Below are 20050 nucleotides of genomic sequence, written 5' to 3' on the forward strand. Positions count from 1 at the left end.
GCAGCTCTGCTAGATTGATTAATTTTTCTTTCTTAACCAGGATTACTTTAATTTTCAAGGCCTAATGGAGTCCAGCTGCGACGGGAGGCAAGGCTGCCGCAGCACAAAGACAGACCTTTACACACTGGTGCAAACTTGCACAACAGTCAACACACACACGCACACACAAAGACCTATAAAAAGGATGCACTGCAGCAGGATATTTTTAGTCTTGACAATACAGCACTAAAAATACGACTTTGCTAATACATCACTACAGAACTATTCCCAGTGTCCATTCAGGAACGGTTTAAAACATTTATTTTTGTTTCCTTTTTGCAATGGTCAGAGAGGAGGGAGAAAATAGAAACTCATTGATAAGAGGAAACGAGAGAGACATGAAAAATTGAAAACTACCTAAAAGCTCATGGAGAGGTTTATTTTATTAGTTCTTAATAAATATCTTGCAGATTTCCTCAGGAAATACACCAGATCACATGTAAAATAGTTTGGTACTGATGTCAACTGTGTCAGCATATGAAATCTATTAGGGTGAAGCCACAGCAGGGTGATCAGCGTGCTGAAAAACTGCACGGCACTGAGGCGAGGGGGGGCGGGGGGAATCTCACGGCCCTTCCAAATTCTTCGAGAGGTAAAAAAGTCAGCCAAGACGCAGAGAGAGAGAAAAAAAGATCCCACATCCTGCTTTGTGCTGCCAGCAATGTGAAGTGCCCAGAGATTAATTCTATGTCTGGCCTGGAAATGTGACTTTAAAGCATGGAGGGAGCGGGAGGAGGAGAGAGGAACGAGAAGGCCAGGCTAACTGGGACTGGCACGGGGCCACCAACCCCCTCCCAAGCCATGTTTCAACGTAGACAGCAGTAAACCCCAACAGACAGCAGCTCCTCGCGCTGCCAGGGCCTCGCACCAGCTGCAGCGCGTCTCGCTCTCCGCGCGCAGCCCCGAGCGCAGATGGGCCCGAGAGCATCACTTCCGCTCTGCCTGCTTTTAAAGACACAAGCACATGCGGCGGCACCGCGCCGCTCGCCGACGGGGGCCCCCGCGCGGGATGAGCCCCGCGGCCGGCACCGAGCGTGAGGTCTCGTCAGCCCTTGGCTGCCCGGGCCTCGCGCCGAAGGGTTTCTGCTGTTCCCAACGCGCCTCTGGCAGCCAGCGCCTCCTCGCCGCGGCCGTGCCGTTAGCCGGGGAGCAGGCGCTGCTTAAGCAAGCCGCCCCGGTCCCGCTCCCAGGCCCGGCGGAGGAGCGCCGGGGACGGCGCAGGGGTTCGGCAGGGTGCTAGGCGCACCTCGCCTGCCAGCCCGCGGGCTGGCGGACCCGACAGCCCGCCCCAGAGACTGCAGCCAACCTCGGACAGGCAACCAACCGCTTGCGCACTTTCCACCTCGCCCACGAGGCAGCCCTGCGCTCGCGCTAACCGCGGCCCTGACAAGCCACATCAGACAGCGTTAAACTCGACCCTGCAATTAGAGAAGAGCCGCATACAGTCAGTGCTGTCGCCCAGCTAGGGCCGAACTGCTCTCGTCCCTAGCGGCTGCAAAGCCGCACTGAACGTCGCGTTAGCCAGGCTGACTCCTGAAGGTCCAGTTTAACAAATCCTCATTTTTCTGAAGGAAGGAAAAAAAAAAAAAAAAAAAAAGGCCCAACCAGTTAGTACGGGCAGACCCAGCATCGCACTGCCAAGGACCTGCTCCGGGGGCACGCGCAGTCGAGGGCAGGCGGGATGGAGGCAAGGGGAGAGGAGGAGGTCGCCATACCCAGGCCTGCGCAGGGGTCACCTTTCAGCCTCCGACGCATGCAAGCCGAAAACACACCTTTGGTTACGCTCACGTTACTGACCCCCGCAGCGCGGCAAGAAGAGACCTTACAGAGCCCAGCCAGCCCCCTCCCCGGAGCGAGGCACCCGACACGCCGGGGACTGCTGCCCGCCAGCAGACGCGAAGCGGAAGGGGGCTGGCGTCGCCTCCGAGCGGCGAAGGCGGGCAGGCTGCACCTGAACCTGCGCCGGGCACGGGGCACGCGGCCCTCCCTGCCTACACCTGGCAGGCTATAAAACAGCCCCACGAGCTCAATCAGGAGTTTTACAACTTCACAAAGCACCATAATTAGCCTAATTATACAAGGTTCTCTCAGAGAATTAAATAGAAATACAGTAATTGACTCAGTGCGGCTTAGAAGCACAAGGAAATCAAAGGTGCAATGCACATTAAAGAGAGTCAGAAACGTTTCTTTAAAAGTGAGAGGATTTCCTGTCACGGTACAAACATCTAAAGCTCCACCAGAGCCGCTGCACCTGGTGCAACCTCGCTCTCGCTACCTGGCACCCTTCTCGCTCCACATCAAAGAGGAGGTGAGGCAGAGCCCGAGGACAGCCGCGTCGGGCACCTCCTTTCTCGGTTTACAGCAGAAGGACTGACGGACAGTGCGTGCCAGCACTCCATTTCCTGCCTTTCATTTTATACCGCGACGCCGTCTCTTCGCACTTGCTGAAACAGTGGTTTTGTTTCAGCATACACCAAGCTGGCCCGCGCCTTGGTGGCACTGCAGCCCGAAACCCCTCCTCAACAGACCGCGAGTGTCAGGCTCTGTCCTGACTTGCTGCTCGGGCTGCAGAAGCTTGGCTGCAAAGCAGACTCTAGCTCGGTGATTACAAATCATTTCCCTCTATTTGTTGCCCTGAAATGAGATCTCAGCATCACCCCGTGTGTGGTGGAACGGCTTCAAGGGCAGACGTAAGCGTGCGCTCATGTGACAGGCGGACTGGGCAGAAGCCCCCAGTGAGTTCATCTAACGCTGCTCAACGGGGACTTTTGCTGCGCTTCAGCTGGAGGGGAGGACTGGAGAGTCTGACACACCAGCGAGCACTCAATTTCACTGGAAACCTTTCCCTTCCTTGCCACAAAGCCCTGCTCGATCTCTTGCCTCTGAAGCCAACGTCTAGATTTCAGAAACCTGAACTGCAAGTGGAAATTCCCTGCAGCGCGTTGATTATTGCATCTCCTGCTGGCACTTGTGGCAAGGGGAAAAAAGTCACATGGCTTTCTGGACACACGTTTCACTAAGGACTCTTGCATCAGAGGGCAGAAGCCAGCAGCCAGGAAAATAACTGCAATTACGGTAAATAAATCCCCAAATATGTGACAATCTGCCTTTTAAACAGGAAACAGAGGGGAATAAGCAAAGGAAGACTTTGGTCTAAACATTGCTGCCACCAGCCTCAAGAGCCCAAGAGAGAGACTCTGAAGACACGTCTGGGCCAAAGCATTTTACCTGAACTTTGCTGATGTGTCTTAAGTCCGAGACAGCTTCCTTCCCTAAAAGGAAAGGCGCCCACAGTTCCCAGCATCTGTGCCAACCTCCAGCACTCCCAACTGCTCAGCAGAGAAAATCCGGACGGTCAGCTGCCACCTCCGGCCCTGTGCGTGTCCCTCAGCAGGCTCAGCGTTAGTAAAAGCCCGGCGCGGCTCAGCACAGGAAGCAGCAGTGTGTGCTGTGCGATTCCCAAGATGAGCAATGCAGGTGTCACGCAGTTGTGCATTGTTTCTACTCTTGGGTCCAGCTCGCACATCAAGGGTTTGAGCTGTGCCTGGGCACAGCGAGTCTCAGACCACCCCTGGCCTCAACGAGAGGTTAAGTATAAAAGTAGACGCTTCGTACAGGCGATGACATGTCAGTAGCTGCTGGCTCTAGAGAGCGACAGCCATACAACCCAGGCAAGCCACACAGCAGAGAGAAGGATGGACAACAGATCCACTCATCGTAGAGCAGGTCACCAGCTCCAGGCAGTCCCCTCCAGGCTTCATCCTGCTTAAAAAAAAAACACTCTACCCTGAAGCAACTGAGAAGAGTAGCAATGGGAAGGGAGGGGAGGGATGGATGCAATGACTAGTTTCTCCAAACATAAGGCCTTCGGAAGCATTGCGTGTCTTAGCAATACCCTGCTAAAGACAGTACTGCACAGTCTTGCAGGGACACTGCACACACTGACAGCCAGGTGCACGCCGGCAATCTCAATATAGACAACTCAGTCCACGTTTGCTATGCTACGGCCGGAGCGCAGCACCGCTCGGCCTGTTACAAAACCGCTCAGCTCCAGCCCTGTTGCACCAGCCGCGCTGCGTTTGCATTACAAAACCAAGTCTCCCAGCCAGGCTGAGGGACCTCACGCTGGCTGCTCTCAGTGGGGCACACGATTGCAGGAGCTCAGCCTCCCCAAGACACAGCCTTTCGAGGGGACGTCTTCATCCGTTTCCCAGTTGCTGTGCCCAGAGCTGCTGCAAACCATGCAGCTGCCTGCTCCAAGGAGCCAGCTGGACTCAGGAGAAGCACATACTTCACCACGTGAGGAGGCAAATTAGGAGAAAAGGACTCAGCTCTGCTCCGCAGACAGGGGAAGATCAAGTTGCTGCTTCTGCTATCTAGAGCCTGAGGTTTATTAAGCTTCATTTTGAACCTAATTTTAAAACTCCACCAAACCAAGGCAGCAGTCCACAACACTGCTTTATTTTTAAACTCACTCAAATGCACTGGACTCCCTTGGGTTCAACTCCCAGCACCTTTCGTCTGCTCCAGTACGCAAGATGTGGTTAAGAGCCTCATGAGAAGCCATTGAGATGTGGCTGCACCAGAAAAGCAGAAAATACTTCCAGCCGAGTCTTTTTCTGATACTGCGGTTAGCTCTTTGAGCAAAGCTGGGTCCCGTGTGGGAAACCAAACAAGCAATGCAGAGACGGTCAGAGATGAGGCCTAGTTCTGCCGCCCAGGACAGACACCACCAGCCTTTGCAACGTCTCTGGGGATATTTTAAGGGTTCACGCTTTAGCTTGCAAGTCAGAGCAGCTGCGGTCAGCAAAGCGAAACGCACTCCATTCAGAGCGGATCAGTGTGCAGCGGCAGGCTGGCCATGGAGCAGGTCATTTGATTCATGAGCTCAGACTACGTTCAGGAGGAATCTTTTGGTTCAGCACTTCCTTCAGCCGGGCAGGGGTGCAGATCATACATGGCAAGAGGAGGAAGAAAACCCTATACCTATACCTGTTTAGGAGCTGCAGTTGATTTGCACTAACTTGGGGAACCCTTGTCAAGCCTATCAAGGAGACTTGGGCAAGATTAGCCTCTCAGAAGCTTGTGCAGGTCTTCCAAGAACAAGCAGCACTGCTCACATTAGCAAACCCTTGCCGAAGCTACAGCCAGAGGACACTTGCCACCTAGCAGCAGATCTCTGAGCCTGGCAGAGGGTCTCCATGCCAAGCCGCATGTGCACCAAAGGGAACAGACGCTGCTCTGTAATTGCAACAGGGAGCGGGGCTGAACCAACCCTTGCTTCACCAGCCTTTAAGGTTTCCCAGCCAGCCCTATCTAGCACAGAAAGCCAGAACTCGTTCCACACGTGGAGACAGACCCAGCAGAGCCATGAACCAAGGCCCAGCCTGACCCTGCCTGCCTGGCTGCCTTCACCAACCCTTCTCACACCCCACAGGTGCTTCGGCAGCAGGACCGACACTTGAGTAGCAGGTTTCTTTCCTCATTCATCAGCGTTTGCCAGAGGGGAAATCATACGGGCTGGTCACCCTGCCCTGCTGAAATAGCCTTCTGGTTGAAGCACAGGCCGCTTGCTCATTCCTCAGCTCGAGCTGCTTGCTTGGCCAGAACTTCCCCGTGCCTCCGTGCCCCGACGCTGCTCAGCCCCGGGGGATGCACTTCATCCTCTCCATGTGCTGAGGATGCACATATGGCAGCCCCCCTTCCCTCTCCGCTTCCACCTAAGCTCGACCTCCTAACAAACTCCACACAGCCCAGCGCGACAGGACCCCGAGTGCCAGAAGGCATCCAGGTGCTGCAGCCTGATGCTTCACACCCACAGCCAGGCAAATTTGCTGGGATTTCCGGGAAGTGTCTCTAGGGTGCCCCGTGCTGCACCCCCACTTTGGGGCGCGCTTGTTAGGAATGCAGGCCTGTCGGGGGGAGAGGGGAAGTTATTCTGGTGGTGGCCTATGAATAACATCCAGTGATTTATAGGAAGTATAATCCAATAATACAGTAAAATAAAACAGTGTGTCTGAGATGGGTTTGATTCCAGGAATTATAAAACAAATTATTAAAGAGAGAGAGAAAGAAAAAAGCCTCAGAGAGGCCAGATCGGAGTAAATTGGGCACAGATGGGCTGGGAGGGGGTTTCTCTCTCTCCCCTCACCGAGATGCCCCTGCCGCAAGCACGGCTTCAATTAGTCTTTTCAGAAACCAGAGTTTTATTTCCCCAAATTACAAAATTAAAAAAAAAATTAAAATTCTTGGAGTGTTTGTGGTTGGGATAAAGGGATCCAAACTTCTCCGCAAGTTGATTGTGCAGATGGCTACCAAACTGTTAAAAGGGCCACCCCACAGAGGTCCGGCCCCAGCCAGAGCTCAGGATGGCCCAGGACATTGGGAGTCCCAACATCCCGTGATGGAAAGCTCCAGCAGCCCTATGTCTCAGCCACACGGAGCACCCATCTCTGCCTCCCTCCCATGGGTGGGCTCTCCTTGCCCCACACGTCCAGGGTCTACAACAAGCTTTTTCCTTTCACACCTTCTCGAACGCAGCTGATAACGAGGCAACCAGGGGGCCAAACGGGCCCTTTCTGGCTCCACACCTCCACGGATCAGGGGGAGGTTGGGCTCACTCGGAGGAATACGCCGTTTGATGCTGAGCAGCAGGGGAAACACTTTATGTGGGATTCTTTGGCTTTCTCTGCTGGAGAAAACAACAGAACCAATCCATCTCCCACGGTCTTCCCAGCGCTGCCTGGCCGCAGAGGCAGCCGAGAGCAGCTCCCGCGCGCGCCTGGCTCTATCCCTGCGCGACAAGCACAGCTCAACTGCCTGTTCTGGGCATAAGCCGCAGGGTTTGCTGCGCTCACGCAGGAACGCCCAGTTAGTACACGCCCGAGCGCTGGGTTGGGCGCACGCTGGTTTAGATAGCTGCCGGGGGCTGCAGTGGTGACCAGTGTGGCAGGAGGCCATGAAATGCCATGTGCCAGCCACAGCTGGGTCCAGCCAGCCCTGAAACTCGTGTAAACACCTGATTGCACCCCAAAAAGTCAGCCCAGAGGACTACATGGTGACTCTGCAGAGGCAGATTTAAGAAAGAGCGGCAGCTGCTCCTGGCAGGAAGGAGGCATTTTTGAGGACACAGCTGGATTCATGCTTAGGAGGCGGCAACCCATGAGCAGGGGCACCTCTGAGGGACGGCGGCCCTGGCGCAACCCATGCTGGAGCAAAGGAAAACACATAAGAAACAAGGAGCGGCAGACAGGAACCATTAACGCACACGACCCCAACCTCCTGCACTGCCCATCGCCTCACTGAAGGAATTGGGAGTGTAATCTGCAGTGAAAACAAGGGAAGCTGAGACTAGGAAGGGGGTAGAATAGGTGTTTGGCTTAAGTTGAGCCTGGGGAAGGGGAGGAAGGGTGTTTACTTAAGTGTTTGATTATTTATGTTCTCTTTTTCTCAATACCCAGCTCAGTGATTAGAAGGTTATATTAACTGGCAATAAATTATGTAAAAATTCCCCAATTCCAGACCGATCTGCTTGCGACATCACCCCACAACTGCTCGCACCATTGGATCCTAACACAAGAAAGTCATTAGACAGCAGACGTGGGGTAAGTAAGCAAGTCTGAAAGCTTCCCAGGAGCACCCAGGTCTCCAGATACCTGGAAATACATGAGAGGAGAGGGAGGGAGCAACCCCCAGAGATCAACTTCCCCCGGACAGCAGGGAAAAGAGGCTCTTGGACAGGCCTCCCTCTCTGCCCCCAAACCCACGGATCTCCTCCTGCTACTGAGAGCTTGCAGCCGAAGGTCAGACAGACACACACAACAGGAAGGGCGCAGACGCGCTCTGATCCCAGAATCGGAGAAGGATTTCAGTAGGAGGGGATCTCTGGAGGGCATTTGGTTCACGCCCACAGGACCAAGTCAGAAGTCGGAGGCAGCTGCACAAAGCTCAGGCAGCCAAGCTCCAGCTACCCCAACCCCTGCCTGCAGATTCCCGTTAAGCCTGCCGGGCAGTTTGGGCACAGGCAGGGTGGAACTGCTCCCCAGGTGCTTGCCCCGTGCCCACGAGCCGCCCCCGCGCCCACTGCTCGGCCCCTGCACGCCCGCTGCTGCCCATGCTACTGCGACCCAGAAAGGTGACTCATGTGCTGGGAAATGGAAACGCGCACCTTCCCGACAGCCGCTTCTGCGGCATGCTCCAGTCAGTCCTCTGCCCACAGCAGCCCACACACTGGGGAAGGTGCCAACAGCCTGGCTCTGTGCTGGGCACTTGGTAATAACCTAGCAAGCGTTCTCGCTTGCACTTGCAACTCCAGGCCCTTGGCTTTTCTCCTCTGCACCCAGCTCCCAGCGCCCCTTGATATCACGCTGTCTGCACCAAGTCCAGCCTGGGCTTTGCCAGCGCTCAGCACTTCAAGACCAACCAGGCATTTCACCGACAATAGGATTTGCTTTGCCAACAATATCCTAAAGTAATATTTTGGGGTCACCAGAGCAGGAAGCCCCCAGAGAAATCCTTTAAGGGCACTAGGTATCAGATGGCAACCCACAGTGCCATCCAACCTGAAGGCATTTTACCAACACCGCCACCTGCTCTGCGCGCAGCCGGCAGGTCCCCAGCAGGAACGGTTTTGCTTTCTCCAGAGATCTGAGAGCTGGGAGCAGCTGGCAACTATTCACACAGGAGACAGGAAACTCCAGGAATACTTATTTTTCAGATGAGATAAAAAGTGCTCCCTTTCTGTCGCTCTCACACACATCCAGCAAGTCGGTTATGGATAGAAAAGCAGAGTCCAGTGGTCTGAGAGCTGGGATTGCTTCCAGCTCTGCCACTGGGGCTTGCTGTATGGCCCAGACAAATCTCTTCCTCTCTTTACCACCCCCTCCTGTCTGCAGCACAGACACAGCTATTAATATACATACCGGGGGGCTGCGCAGAGGCATTTACTCATAATTGTAAAGTACTTTGCAGCTCAAAGATAAACACACTGTTGCTGGTTGGCACCTAGCAGGAAGGAGGGCAAGGCTGCCTCGCTAATGGCACTTACAGCTCGCGCGGGGCTTCCTGCGGGCGAGAGGAAGGTGCCTGCGAAGCAGGCTGGGCAGCAGGCACCGCAGCACGGCGAGCTGCGCTTCCAGCCCCTCCGGCTGACGCCAGTGTGCTCCGTCAGCTGACCTCGGCCACTAACCGCTGCTCTGACAAGTAGCCAACTGGCTCACGAGGGAGAAATCTTCCAGCAGCAGCCCTTTAGGGCACAGTCCAATTGCCCACATGGTGGCTTTGACTGAAACCCTTCAGCCAGGCAGAGGCCTCCATCTTTGGGATCTAAATCCCAAGCAACCAGCAAGCTAAATGCTGCTTCCTCCCACTCAACGAGCGCAGCCCCATGCCTGCGTCCAAACTGCACACCTCCTACCAAAGGAGCAGCTCAGGAAGACCTGGGCACCTGCTCCTGTGCTTCTCCAAAGGGGGCTGCAGGGGGGAAAAAAAAAATCCCCTGGAAGCACAATTTCAAGCTCAGTGGCAGAGATTTTGTTTTGGTGGCATCTCTGCTGATCAACATACTATATCTGCTTTGTTTTCTAGGTGCCTCAACAAGGGGCAATGCCTCCAGCCTGGCCTTTCAGAGAGCAGCATCTCCCATCACATCACATCACTGAGCCGCCTGCAAAGGCTCCGTGTGGACACAGGCAGCTCGAGGCAACATCACTCTCCCAACAGACAAGGCCTCCAGGATGCTCCCAGCCCTTCTGGTGCCAGCGTGGGCACTGAAGAGCTAAACACCAGGAAGGCAGAGCCATAAACCCCTGCCTTCGTTCCACGCATGATGACTCAGGCTCCAGGGAGATGCAATGCCTCCTCACTCCTCAGTGTTGCACACCTCACCCAACATCACCGAGGCCCAGCCAAGGTCCCTCTACACAGGCCAGAGCCCTTTTGCTGTCTCTGCGCACACAGATACGCCCAGACATCCAACCACCATCCGGTTCTGTTTCTCCATCAGTCTTCGGCTGCGTAAGTCCCCCCACCCTTCTCCACAAACAACTCAACCATACAAAGAACGGCTGATCCCCAGCCCGGTTCCCCTAAAGCAGCACATGGTACCTTTGGGCTGAGAGTTGTGCACTGCAAACATGTTGATTGCCACAAGCTGGAGCATGCGGGTGCTTCCGATGGGAGGGGGGCTGTGCTGCAGCAGGACCTGGAACTCCCTCAGGACCTCCTCGGCCACCGCAGGGAAAGTCTCCATCCTGCAGACAGAGAGAGAGTCTGTAGAGCGCAGGCTATGCCCCGGGGTGCGGAGCGGTCAGTCAGCTCAGCTCACTCAGTGTCCTGTGGTCCTGGGGAACAGGAACCTCCCGCAGCTCTCGGGCTTGCTGTCGCCCATCCAAGAGCTGCAGGAAATCACTGCCTTTGGAGTGAAGGTGCAGGCGGTGTGAGGGAGACAGCCGAAGCCTTCCTTACAGAGGGTAGTGAGGGATTGCTCTATAACTGACAGGCAGCATTCCTTTGGCAGGAAAACACGGCCTTTATGAGTCATTTCTGACCAACCATTTTTTTCTACTGACTTCTACCAATCTGGGAAGGGTGCCAGGAGGCCAGCAGCTCACTTGGACCAGGCACAGCCCATGGGACTCCCAAGAAACCCAGGCTGTAGCAAACTGCACACACGGGTGCCACATTGCGGATGTGGCAATTCCAGTGCATTGAACGCTGGCCAGAGCATGCTTCCTGCAAAGGAACAGTGCCTGGGCCCTGGGCTCCTACGCTGGTGCTGCTCACCCAGCAGAATAGGACCCTGCAGCACTGAGCCCTGTCCCCCCAGGCTACACATTCCCCAGCATTGCAGTTGAGCTCCCAAATCTCATCACTTGGAGCCCGACATCACCCATGGGAAAGGGACATGCAGTCCCCAGCAGACTAGCAACTGGCCTCGTCTAGCTGCTGGTAATGTCAACGCTGCCGCTGGTTCCTGCGGCACACAGCACTACCATCGCTCAGCAGCTCGGAGCACCCCGCGGCTGCAGTGCCACGGCTGGGGATGGGGTCCCCTGTCAACACCAAAGGCCTCAGCGCACCCAAGGAAATCTGACACATTTATTCTGCTCTTCATTTGGCATCTCTATGGGAATTAGCTGAGGTTACTTATTAGAGCACTGTCAGATCCTTAGCAATCTTCCAAGAGAAGAGGGGACAAAACGGAACCAGTTGTAATGAAGAACATGGTTAAATAATGAAAATGACTGTGACGTGATTGCCCACAACAGCTCTCCCAAGAGATTCCTCACCTTGTATCTCATGAAGGCAACTTTATAACCAAAGAAGCTGCTAAAAACCTGCCCAAACAAGTGACAGAAAGTTTCTCCTGTCCCATTGCCTCTTCTGATGAGCTCACTTTGTTTCTCCTTGCTCCTAAGCTCCAAAAAGCCACAGCTAGACCCAGCAAGAATGAATACTGATCTCACAGCAACTGCCAGTTATCAGTGACACCATACTAGCGCGCCCACACTCGGAGCAAGGGAGAGCCAAAATCTGCAGCAGGTAAGGCATGCAGAGCCGGGGCAGGCAACCTCAGGGGCCTCCAAAGCAATTTCCTCTATCTTCCCCTGAGAGATTCAGATCTTGTGATATCAGCACACTACAGGCTGGATTAGCAAGCCACTTCTGGTAACCCACATGGGCAATTCTGCTGGGCTTCCCCAACAGACTTTCAGGACAGTAATAGGCTCTATTTTTAAAGACAGAAATGGCTTTCTTAGCCATATTTCATGGATGCCTTTCAACAACCGGTCCTGCCCAGCAGCAGGGCTACCCTCCGTCCGGGCACTGCTTGCTGGAGCAGTCCCACAAACACGGGCTGTCACGAACAGACCCTTCAGACTTTGTAGCTGTGCAGAACAGAGCCGCTCTGTCAGTGCAAAATCACTGGTTCCCCTTGAAGGGGCAACTTTCCTGGATTTGGGGCATAGCCAGGGAATTAGAGAAAACTGAATGTTTCTAAAGACTTCCTAATTTTGAGAAGTCTCAGACCACATCCAATATATCCAGCAACATCCTCCTAGGGCAGACAGGACACTGGGGACGGAGGATCTCTTTGCTGGATGGGTCGTTAGCAAGATGAACATTATTGCCATGGAATAATAACAGTAAGGAGCGAGGGCTTCCTCAGCCCCGCCAGCTGTGCTTCAATACTGCAGCACATCTGGTACTGCACATAGTAACCCCACTGAGCTCAGAACCAGCAGGTCAGGAACAGAGCGGAAGCTTTTAATAAATTGCTTACCTGTGGTTTTAGGAGCAAAAGAGTCTAATTAGTGCAACATCATCTTCTCCATGCCCCCTCCCTTTTTTTTTTTTAAACAGATAAATGACCGAAGATCCTGCCCAAAGAGGACTAAACTATTCCTCACCTTTTACCTATTTCAAGCACGGAAGCTGTTTAGCAGGGCTGGACGATTTCTCTTCCTGTGTCACGGTATTACTTTCTAGTTCCTTTCTAAGTACTTCAGGGGATATTCTGCCATTAAACATACTTGGGTTTTCTAAATGACTGTCCTGGGAAGCAACGGCCTCAAAAGCTGCATCTTAATTTCACAAAAGTCTCAGGAGCCAAATGTGCAAGCAATCACTGCAACATCCCCATTAATCCCCCTGCTGGCACGCGTTCAACCCGGAGTGCGGCTGTGAGCGCGGCCCCAGCCGAGCTGAGGACCAGGGGCTCCCTGGATGCTCTGCCCTCCACCGCAGACACGCTGTGCAGTTACCAAACCTTTCATGGGCTCTCACAGCTTTGCTCCTTGTTTTCCTGCAGGCAGGAGGACATCCAGTTCTGCCTCCTCCCTGCGGGCCAGCCTGCTGCCCACAATCAGATAATCGGTGCCTTGTGACTCAGGCAGACATCAGCAGCACTGGCAGCGAGCGGCTTGCTCTCCCCCTCTCCCTTGGAGGCCCAGATCTTCAACAATTTGGCCCGCACATCTCCTACTTCCCATTGCTATGGGAAGGGTCCAAAGTCAAGCACAGGCCGCTCCTGACTAGCCACCTCAGTGCATTACATAAAGCAAGGGCCAAGGCTTTCAGCTGCACCACAGGGTCACTACGGGTGCCCTGCACTGCTCCTGTACCTCCTGCACCGTGATGCTCCCCCTTTCCAAGGAGCGAGGGGGGACAGGCCCAGGTCCAGGCTGGGAACTGCACACCTGAGTCAGAAAAGCCCAGCAGTTACTGGGATAAGATGCCACTTAGCATCTGCACTGCTTTTGCCTGAGTGGCCTGGAAAAGGTCTCTCAACCCTTTCATCTGTAGTCAAAAGTCCCACAAGAGACCAAAGGAGACAACAGAGCTGATGCTCCTACATCTGCTTATGAGACAGCGGCAGGCTCAAGCAGAGACCACCGTTGCCGCAGCGAGAGTGGAGACTGTGTTCGGACCCGTGTAAGGTCTCGCCACAACAGCAGCCCCCGTACAACCGCCCCCTTCGCTCAGCGCCACTGGCACCTGACAGCGCGCAGGGTGGGGAGGGCTCCATGGGAAGCCTGGCGGCGGCTGGGCTGAACTCTGCTCCTGGGTCACAAGCACGTCCCCCAGGCTGGGATCTCAGCCCAGGCCTGAATCAGACTTGCTTTGCTACAAGGATAGCTGTTCAATTATTTGAAACCAATTTACAACAGACTTTGCCAAGGGTACTTTGCACAAACCAGTTCCCACAGCCAGGGCAGCTCTCAGCCACGAGGCTTTCACCGAGACGGCAGCAAGGAGATCCAGGGCACGGCTTGTGGCAACACGCTCTGGACAGTGGCTCTCAGCCGCCGGATCGTTCTGTCCCGACAGCTTTGCACTGCTCGCAGGCAGCAGCCACCAAGACTCCTCCAGAGCCACCTACCCGCTGGCTAAGAGCGGGGCAACGGGAGAGGAGGAGGAAAAACTGGAAACTTAGGAGGAAGGAGCATGGCTAGGGCATGGGAGAGAGAGGAAACAGCCCCTAGTCCCTCCTGCACACGCATCAGCAGCCAAGCTCAGCCTCTGCCAGAGGGTCCCAGTGCATGAGCGGGACCAGGCCTTGAGGTGGGGGAAGAAAAAGCCCAAATAATCTCCAGTGTGGACTGGAGGGCGGGTAAGGAGAATAGGAACCAGGAGGCTAGGCCTGCAAGAATTCACACCCTGTGCCCTCAGCTCCAAACACAGCTTAGTTGCTAACAATATTAAATTCCAAAAAGACTTGTAATGTAGGAAAATAAAATAAACATCCTGCACACTTACCCAATCCTGGTAAACAGCTTCCCATGGGCATGGAGAAAACTGAGGATGAACCTTTTGTTCAGCTGCATGGGAAAAAAAAAAAAAGAGAGAGAGAGAGGAGAAAACAATTAAACTCTCTCCGATTTCCTGTGAATTAAGAACGTCCCCAGTGACAGAAGAACCTGGCCTGGATGCTGGGGGTGGCACTGGAGATGGGAACCAAATGGACATGCCCAAACTCTTACAAACATCATGCATTCAGGCAAGGGCAAGTGCCAAACAGCTGGAGCGCGAGCGGGGAGAGGGCGGTGGAGACACAGCACCCTCTGCCGGGACCTCGGCTCCCTCGCAGCAGCGAGCCTTGGCCTTGCTGGCACCCGCCCCGAGGCACCCGGACCCCGGAGGGGAGATTTTACTGCTTGCGGGGCAGATTTTCTGCTGGCCAGATTTCTCAGTGCCAAAAATCCATTCTGCGCCCTGGAAGCGCTGCGCGGCCCAGAGGCGCTCGCTGCTCAGGGCATCCCGACAGCTTATTCGAAAGGAGTCCCAAAACGCATCGTCTCTCACTGCCGTTTCCCGCCAACGGAAAAAAAACAGAAGCGACTTCACCGCTCAGCGATTCCACTGGAGGCTGAAAGCAGCCGCTGCTCAGCGCGGAGCGGGAGAGGAATATCCTCATTAACACTTTTCTGCAGAAAACCAAACACCGAGTTTAGCAGCAGAGCTGGGAACGCTCGTTTGTGCTACGCCAGAATCGGCTTTCCGAAGCAAGGAAGGATTAGGACAGTGCCGTACCTTTTCATTTAACTCCAGCCTTAAGCAACAACAGAGAGGGAACTTGTGTTCACGTTTATCAGAATCTTCGGTTTTATTTATTTCTTCCCCTGGAAGCCTGCAGCACGATACCACCGAGACTGGGGCAGGACTTGGCATTTCCCTAGTGAATTAATACCGCAACGTGGAGCTAAGGGGATTCAGAGAAAGCTGCCCATAGCATACTGCGTACAGGCAGCTTCCTGCCCTGCTTCGATCCAATAACATCAAAATCTAACTTGAACAATTTCTCTCTACCTCTCTAAACCACTCTTGCTCGTTCAGCAGAGCTCTGGGCTTTCCCACCTCTTCTCTAAATTGTTTTGAAAATGGCTGTGGGTGGGTAAATAGGCCCTCTGCCTGGCCATGGAGGTGGCTGCGTTATAGCAGAAGGGGACTGCCCTCTCTCTTATCTTCTCCATATCATGAGGCTTTCACCTAGCACCCACAAACCCGGGCAGCCTCAGCGCGATCAGAAAAGCCAGGCCCCCGAGAACTGCGCAGGGAGACGCTGACCAGGAGTGACCCAGCCCAAACACTGCAGCTCCCCTCCCGTTTGCACAAGATTTTTAACCGCTCTATAAGGATCGGCAGCATCACTTCCATTTACAGGGGGAAACCGAGGCACAGACAGAGGAAGAGACTGCATCAGGCAGGGCTGGGGCAGCGTCTTGCCAAGCGCTAGTCCCCGGGCCCACGTGACGAGGTGCAGGACGGTCACCGGCAGGTACCTCCAGGCAGCACTGAGCCTGCTGCTCCCACCAGGCTCAAAGGTCAGACCTGGCTGCGGGAGACAGTCATCACAGGCAGTCCTAGCTCTGGCACCAGCTCCCCCCTCATTTGCTGCACTCCTCAGCTCGCACTATTACTTATGCGAGCGGCTCGGCGAGGTGTGATTGCTCAGTTAGCTGTAATTAACCTGGGCTGAATTCCCCAAGGACCCATGCAGGAGAATGATGCCCTGCTGCAGAGTCGCTCCTGGGCCATGTGCGAGTTTAAACATAAAACCTGTCTCATAAAACAAGCCAGACCAATTAAACTGGCCCCCGCAGCAAGGGGTTCTTGCTTACTCACTCTTTTACTGCTGCCCTAAAGAGCCCTTTGCACTGGAACTCAACTTTATTTGCCACCATTTTATTAACTCTGCAGATGAAACCCAAAAGAGACTGGGGAACACTGGGACAGCAGGGCAAAGCGAGGGCCCTTATCCACTGGTCTAGCAAAGCATAGATAGCTGCTTCTCCACCAGCCTCCTTAGGATACCAAGAAAGCTCAGAGCTTGAAACCATTAACACTTTTTTTTTTCAGGTTAGTTTGTGGTGGAAAAAACTAGCTTGTGACCAGCTCAGTGACTCCAGCAGTTATCACATACCCCAAGAGAGACATGGCCAGTGCAGCAGCAAGGAACAGCCCAACAGCTCTGAGACCATAGCTCAAGCACAAGAGCCCCCGCGGGGTGGGTGGCAGGCAGGACTTTCTCCCATCGCAAGGCCACATGCTTCAGGTGGCTGCAAGAGCTGGAAAAGGGGGTCTAGCAACTCTGCCCTTTGACGGGGGCTTATTGAAAAGAGACATTCCCCATCAACACAGAGGAGCCTGCAGCTCGACCTACCTCTGTTGGCAAGCCTGTGGCAACACTGCTCAGCAGGCTGCACGCGAGGGAAAGAAGAAATAGGACAGGGCAGAAACACTTCCAAGGCCCACGTTCAGCCCACGGCCTCAGCAGCTCTCAACGTGCAAACGCTGCACCTTTCCTGGCAGCCGGGGAGTACCAAAACTCCCTAGCTGGAATGGAAAGTGACACCCGCACCCCGCGGGGAAGCACGAGGCAGGGCGTTCCCACAGAGATGCCTGGCTCCGGAGAGGCAGGGAAGGGCTCGGCAGGACCTCGGCTTCGCCCCCATCTCTGCGAGGGGCGTTTCGCACTCTGCCTTTCCACCTGCAGTCCTAAGGACTGACCAGTCACACAGCGCAACAACCAGGGCTGAATTAGGACATACACACACACACACACACACAAATACATATATATATTTTTTTTGAAATGAAGCAGGGATGAACATAGGATACCTGCCTCTAGGGAAGAAGCATGTTTCATATCTCTTGCCAACTTAAGCATGAGCCCCGCAAGCCCAGGCAGAGGCCCGTGTGCCCCCGTGCTGTGGCATCTCAAGCAGGCACCTCTCAGACTTTTTTCACCACTTTTTCTCTCACAGCCTCAAGGTTTTGATGAGCTCATCACTTAACTTTGGACCTTTCATCTCTGAGTTCACGCTAAGGCCACGGGTCGCTTTGACTGGGCTTTTCTCTGAATGACTCTTTCTGTAGTGACTCACCTGCCTGTCACCCGCCGGGAGCCCTCCCTGCTCCTCCCATCAAACACTGCTTCTCACAGCGAGAGGGAAACAGCAACTTCCACCGCACGCCCGGCTTTGGGGCAGCGAGGAGGAAGTCCCATCACCTGCTGTTCTGCATTCACATGGGGGAAGGGAGCACTTCCCCAAAGCTCTGCTAACCTGCTCATTACTCTGATGCTCTCGTTACCCTGATGGCGTTAGCACGAGACCCGTAACTTCTCCTCGGCTTCGCTTCACTCACTGCACAGTCCATTGGCCCCAAAGGACGTTCTCTCCAAAGGCTTCCTGAAAATGGTACCCTGAAGGCAGATCCTTGTGCTGAGGTCAGGACGCCGGGGAGGACCGGGATCCCTGTGCACACGCATCACTGCCCGCCGCACCGCGCGCTGCTCTGCAGGCAGCGGCAGCAGGTCTAGCTGGTCCCAGTGGGCTGCCAGGAAAGAGCCCACAAAGTCAGGCTGATACAGCAATGCAACGACGTCAAGAAATGGACTTCAGCCCTTCCAGTCGAAAGGCGGGCATCACAGATATGGAAGTTATGAGCATATAGTGAAGGCATTAGTTATAAAAACAAACCAGCTGTCAAGAAGAAGAAGGGGTCCCTGCACACAGTAGTGCCTGAAGCTGAAAACAGCTGTTTCAGCTGTCATGAGTCAGCATGTGCAGACAGACTAAATCCACCTGGGAAGAGGCAACCTCACCAGAGGAAGCAACCCACTGCTGCTCGGGGAGCATTCGCACACTGCACGGCCAACCAAACTGGATTCGTTACCATGGAAGAAATCAACAGTGACTAACAACTGCTCACGGAGAGGCTAAGTGCAGAGATAGCAACAGTACTGGAACAGCCAGCTCAAATCAGAGAGGCCACAGGGAGTACGTCCTGACAACACACAGAACAGAGGCAGTCAGACAGGATAAAGAAAGGTTTGTCACGTCTTGAGCCAGAAAAGAAGAAAGTGAGACCCAACCTCAAGGGACTGCGCACTGACCAAAAAGGGCTGAAAACACATCTCCCAGCCCAGCACGAAAACACAGGAAACATCATCAGGGTACACAGGAAAAGGAGTGGCACGAACTAGGCCAGGAAGCAGAGCTCCTGCGCTCGAACCCAGCGCAGATCCATTTGGCTCGAGGCGAGGAGCGCACAGAGCTTTGGCACCTGAGCATCAGTCCCAGCTGTGAAGGAGGCACCAAATAAGGGAAGGATTCTGGAGCAGCGACTCCTGGGGAAAATTCGTTTCAAGTTAAAAATTGTTACTTCAGGTTTGGAAGTAAATTTCAGGATCTGGTCTTTATCAAGCGAGGCAAACTTTCTTCAACATCAGCAAAGCATCTGTGGAGCAGAAAGCAGTGTCAGAGTCAAAATAGGCTGCAAAAGACAAGTCCATTAATCAAGAGACCAGATGCAAGACTGCCTGTAACAAATGCACTATCTCCACCAGAGTGGAAGGGACTGGAGCGCAGCAGGACATTCTCCAAAGTCTAGGGGTATCCTCAGTGACAGGGGTTGGGTTACAGACCGCAGAGCCACACAGCTCAGCTCCAAAACACGTACCACACTCATCCTAAATATCTTCAGGGTTTCTTGGCCAGCCAGGCTTTTCCAGGCACAGCTTCTTTGCTGGGGATTGGGGGAAAAAATATCCAGGCACCCAAACCATGCCTTATTCTCACTCCCAGCTCAGAGGCCAGATATACCACGTTAACTGTTAAGATCATTCCTGTCTTTCACAGGCAGCTCCTTCTGAGCTGCACAGACTCAGTTCAACAGCAGCAGGCAGTCCACCACCTCTCCCAGAGGCATCTTACAAGCCTCAGCCTTTACCCCATGCCATCCCAAACTTGCAAGGCACAGTCCTGGCTGATGTTTTCCATGGCAATCCTCATTCAAACAAGACCTAACAGTGATAGAGAGCTTCCAGGAAAGCCCAAGATGCTGCAGTGGGCTTAACTGGCAAGATATTAGAAGGAGATCCTTATTGTTACAGGAGCAATTGCAACAAAGCGCTGGTGGAAAGCGTTTTGTGCAAATGGCTAATAAGGCAGATGAGACAGAAGGGGTCATTAGGATCGTAGTGCATATTTTGCAACATTTACAAGATACCCACAGCATTGCAGACAAATTCCAACCGTGCTAATTACTGTAATCATTTCTCTCCATATACCACCTGCAACCGTGAATGGACACAGAGCTTGCCTTGGTTCTTCTCGCCACATATTCTAGGTTTCCATTTAGCAATTGCAACGTCCTGCTCAGAACTAGATTAATTCCCACAGCACAAAGGCAATTCCCGTGGGAATCCTGATACTTAACATGAAACATTACACAAATGTAAAATTCAATTTGCTGTGATGAGGAAGAAAGAGGGAATCCTGAAGTATTGTTGGCTTGAGACACACAAAATTCATCTACAAGTAAAAAGAACTTCAGGCACTCATGCAGCTTTCACAGTCTTCTGGACTGCAGCAGCTATGGCTCCCGGACACATCTCATGGCTATAAGAAGTTACAAGTCAGCATTTCAGCAAGAGAAAAAGAGGCATCAAGGAAGCCCCTCAGTAAAACCATTGAGCTTTTGATTTTTCCCTTCATCACTGCAG

General features: G+C 53.8%; 1 protein-coding gene across 1 annotated transcript in view; it reads right to left on the reverse strand.

Annotated features, from left to right (window-relative positions):
• The window catches only part of SMG6 (SMG6 nonsense mediated mRNA decay factor), a 119036-nt gene that overhangs the window by 78069 nt on the left and 20917 nt on the right, over positions 1-20050 (reverse strand). The window contains exons 9-10 of the mRNA XM_068909384.1: positions 14299-14360; positions 10144-10289 (exon numbers count right to left, since the gene is read on the reverse strand). Of these exons, the coding sequence (XP_068765485.1) occupies positions 10144-10289; positions 14299-14360 (208 nt within the window). The remainder of the gene's footprint in view (positions 1-10143; positions 10290-14298; positions 14361-20050) is intronic.

The sequence above is a fragment of the Struthio camelus genome, chromosome 16 (assembly GCF_040807025.1).
Source record: "Struthio camelus isolate bStrCam1 chromosome 16, bStrCam1.hap1, whole genome shotgun sequence".
NCBI lineage: Eukaryota > Metazoa > Chordata > Aves > Struthioniformes > Struthionidae > Struthio > Struthio camelus.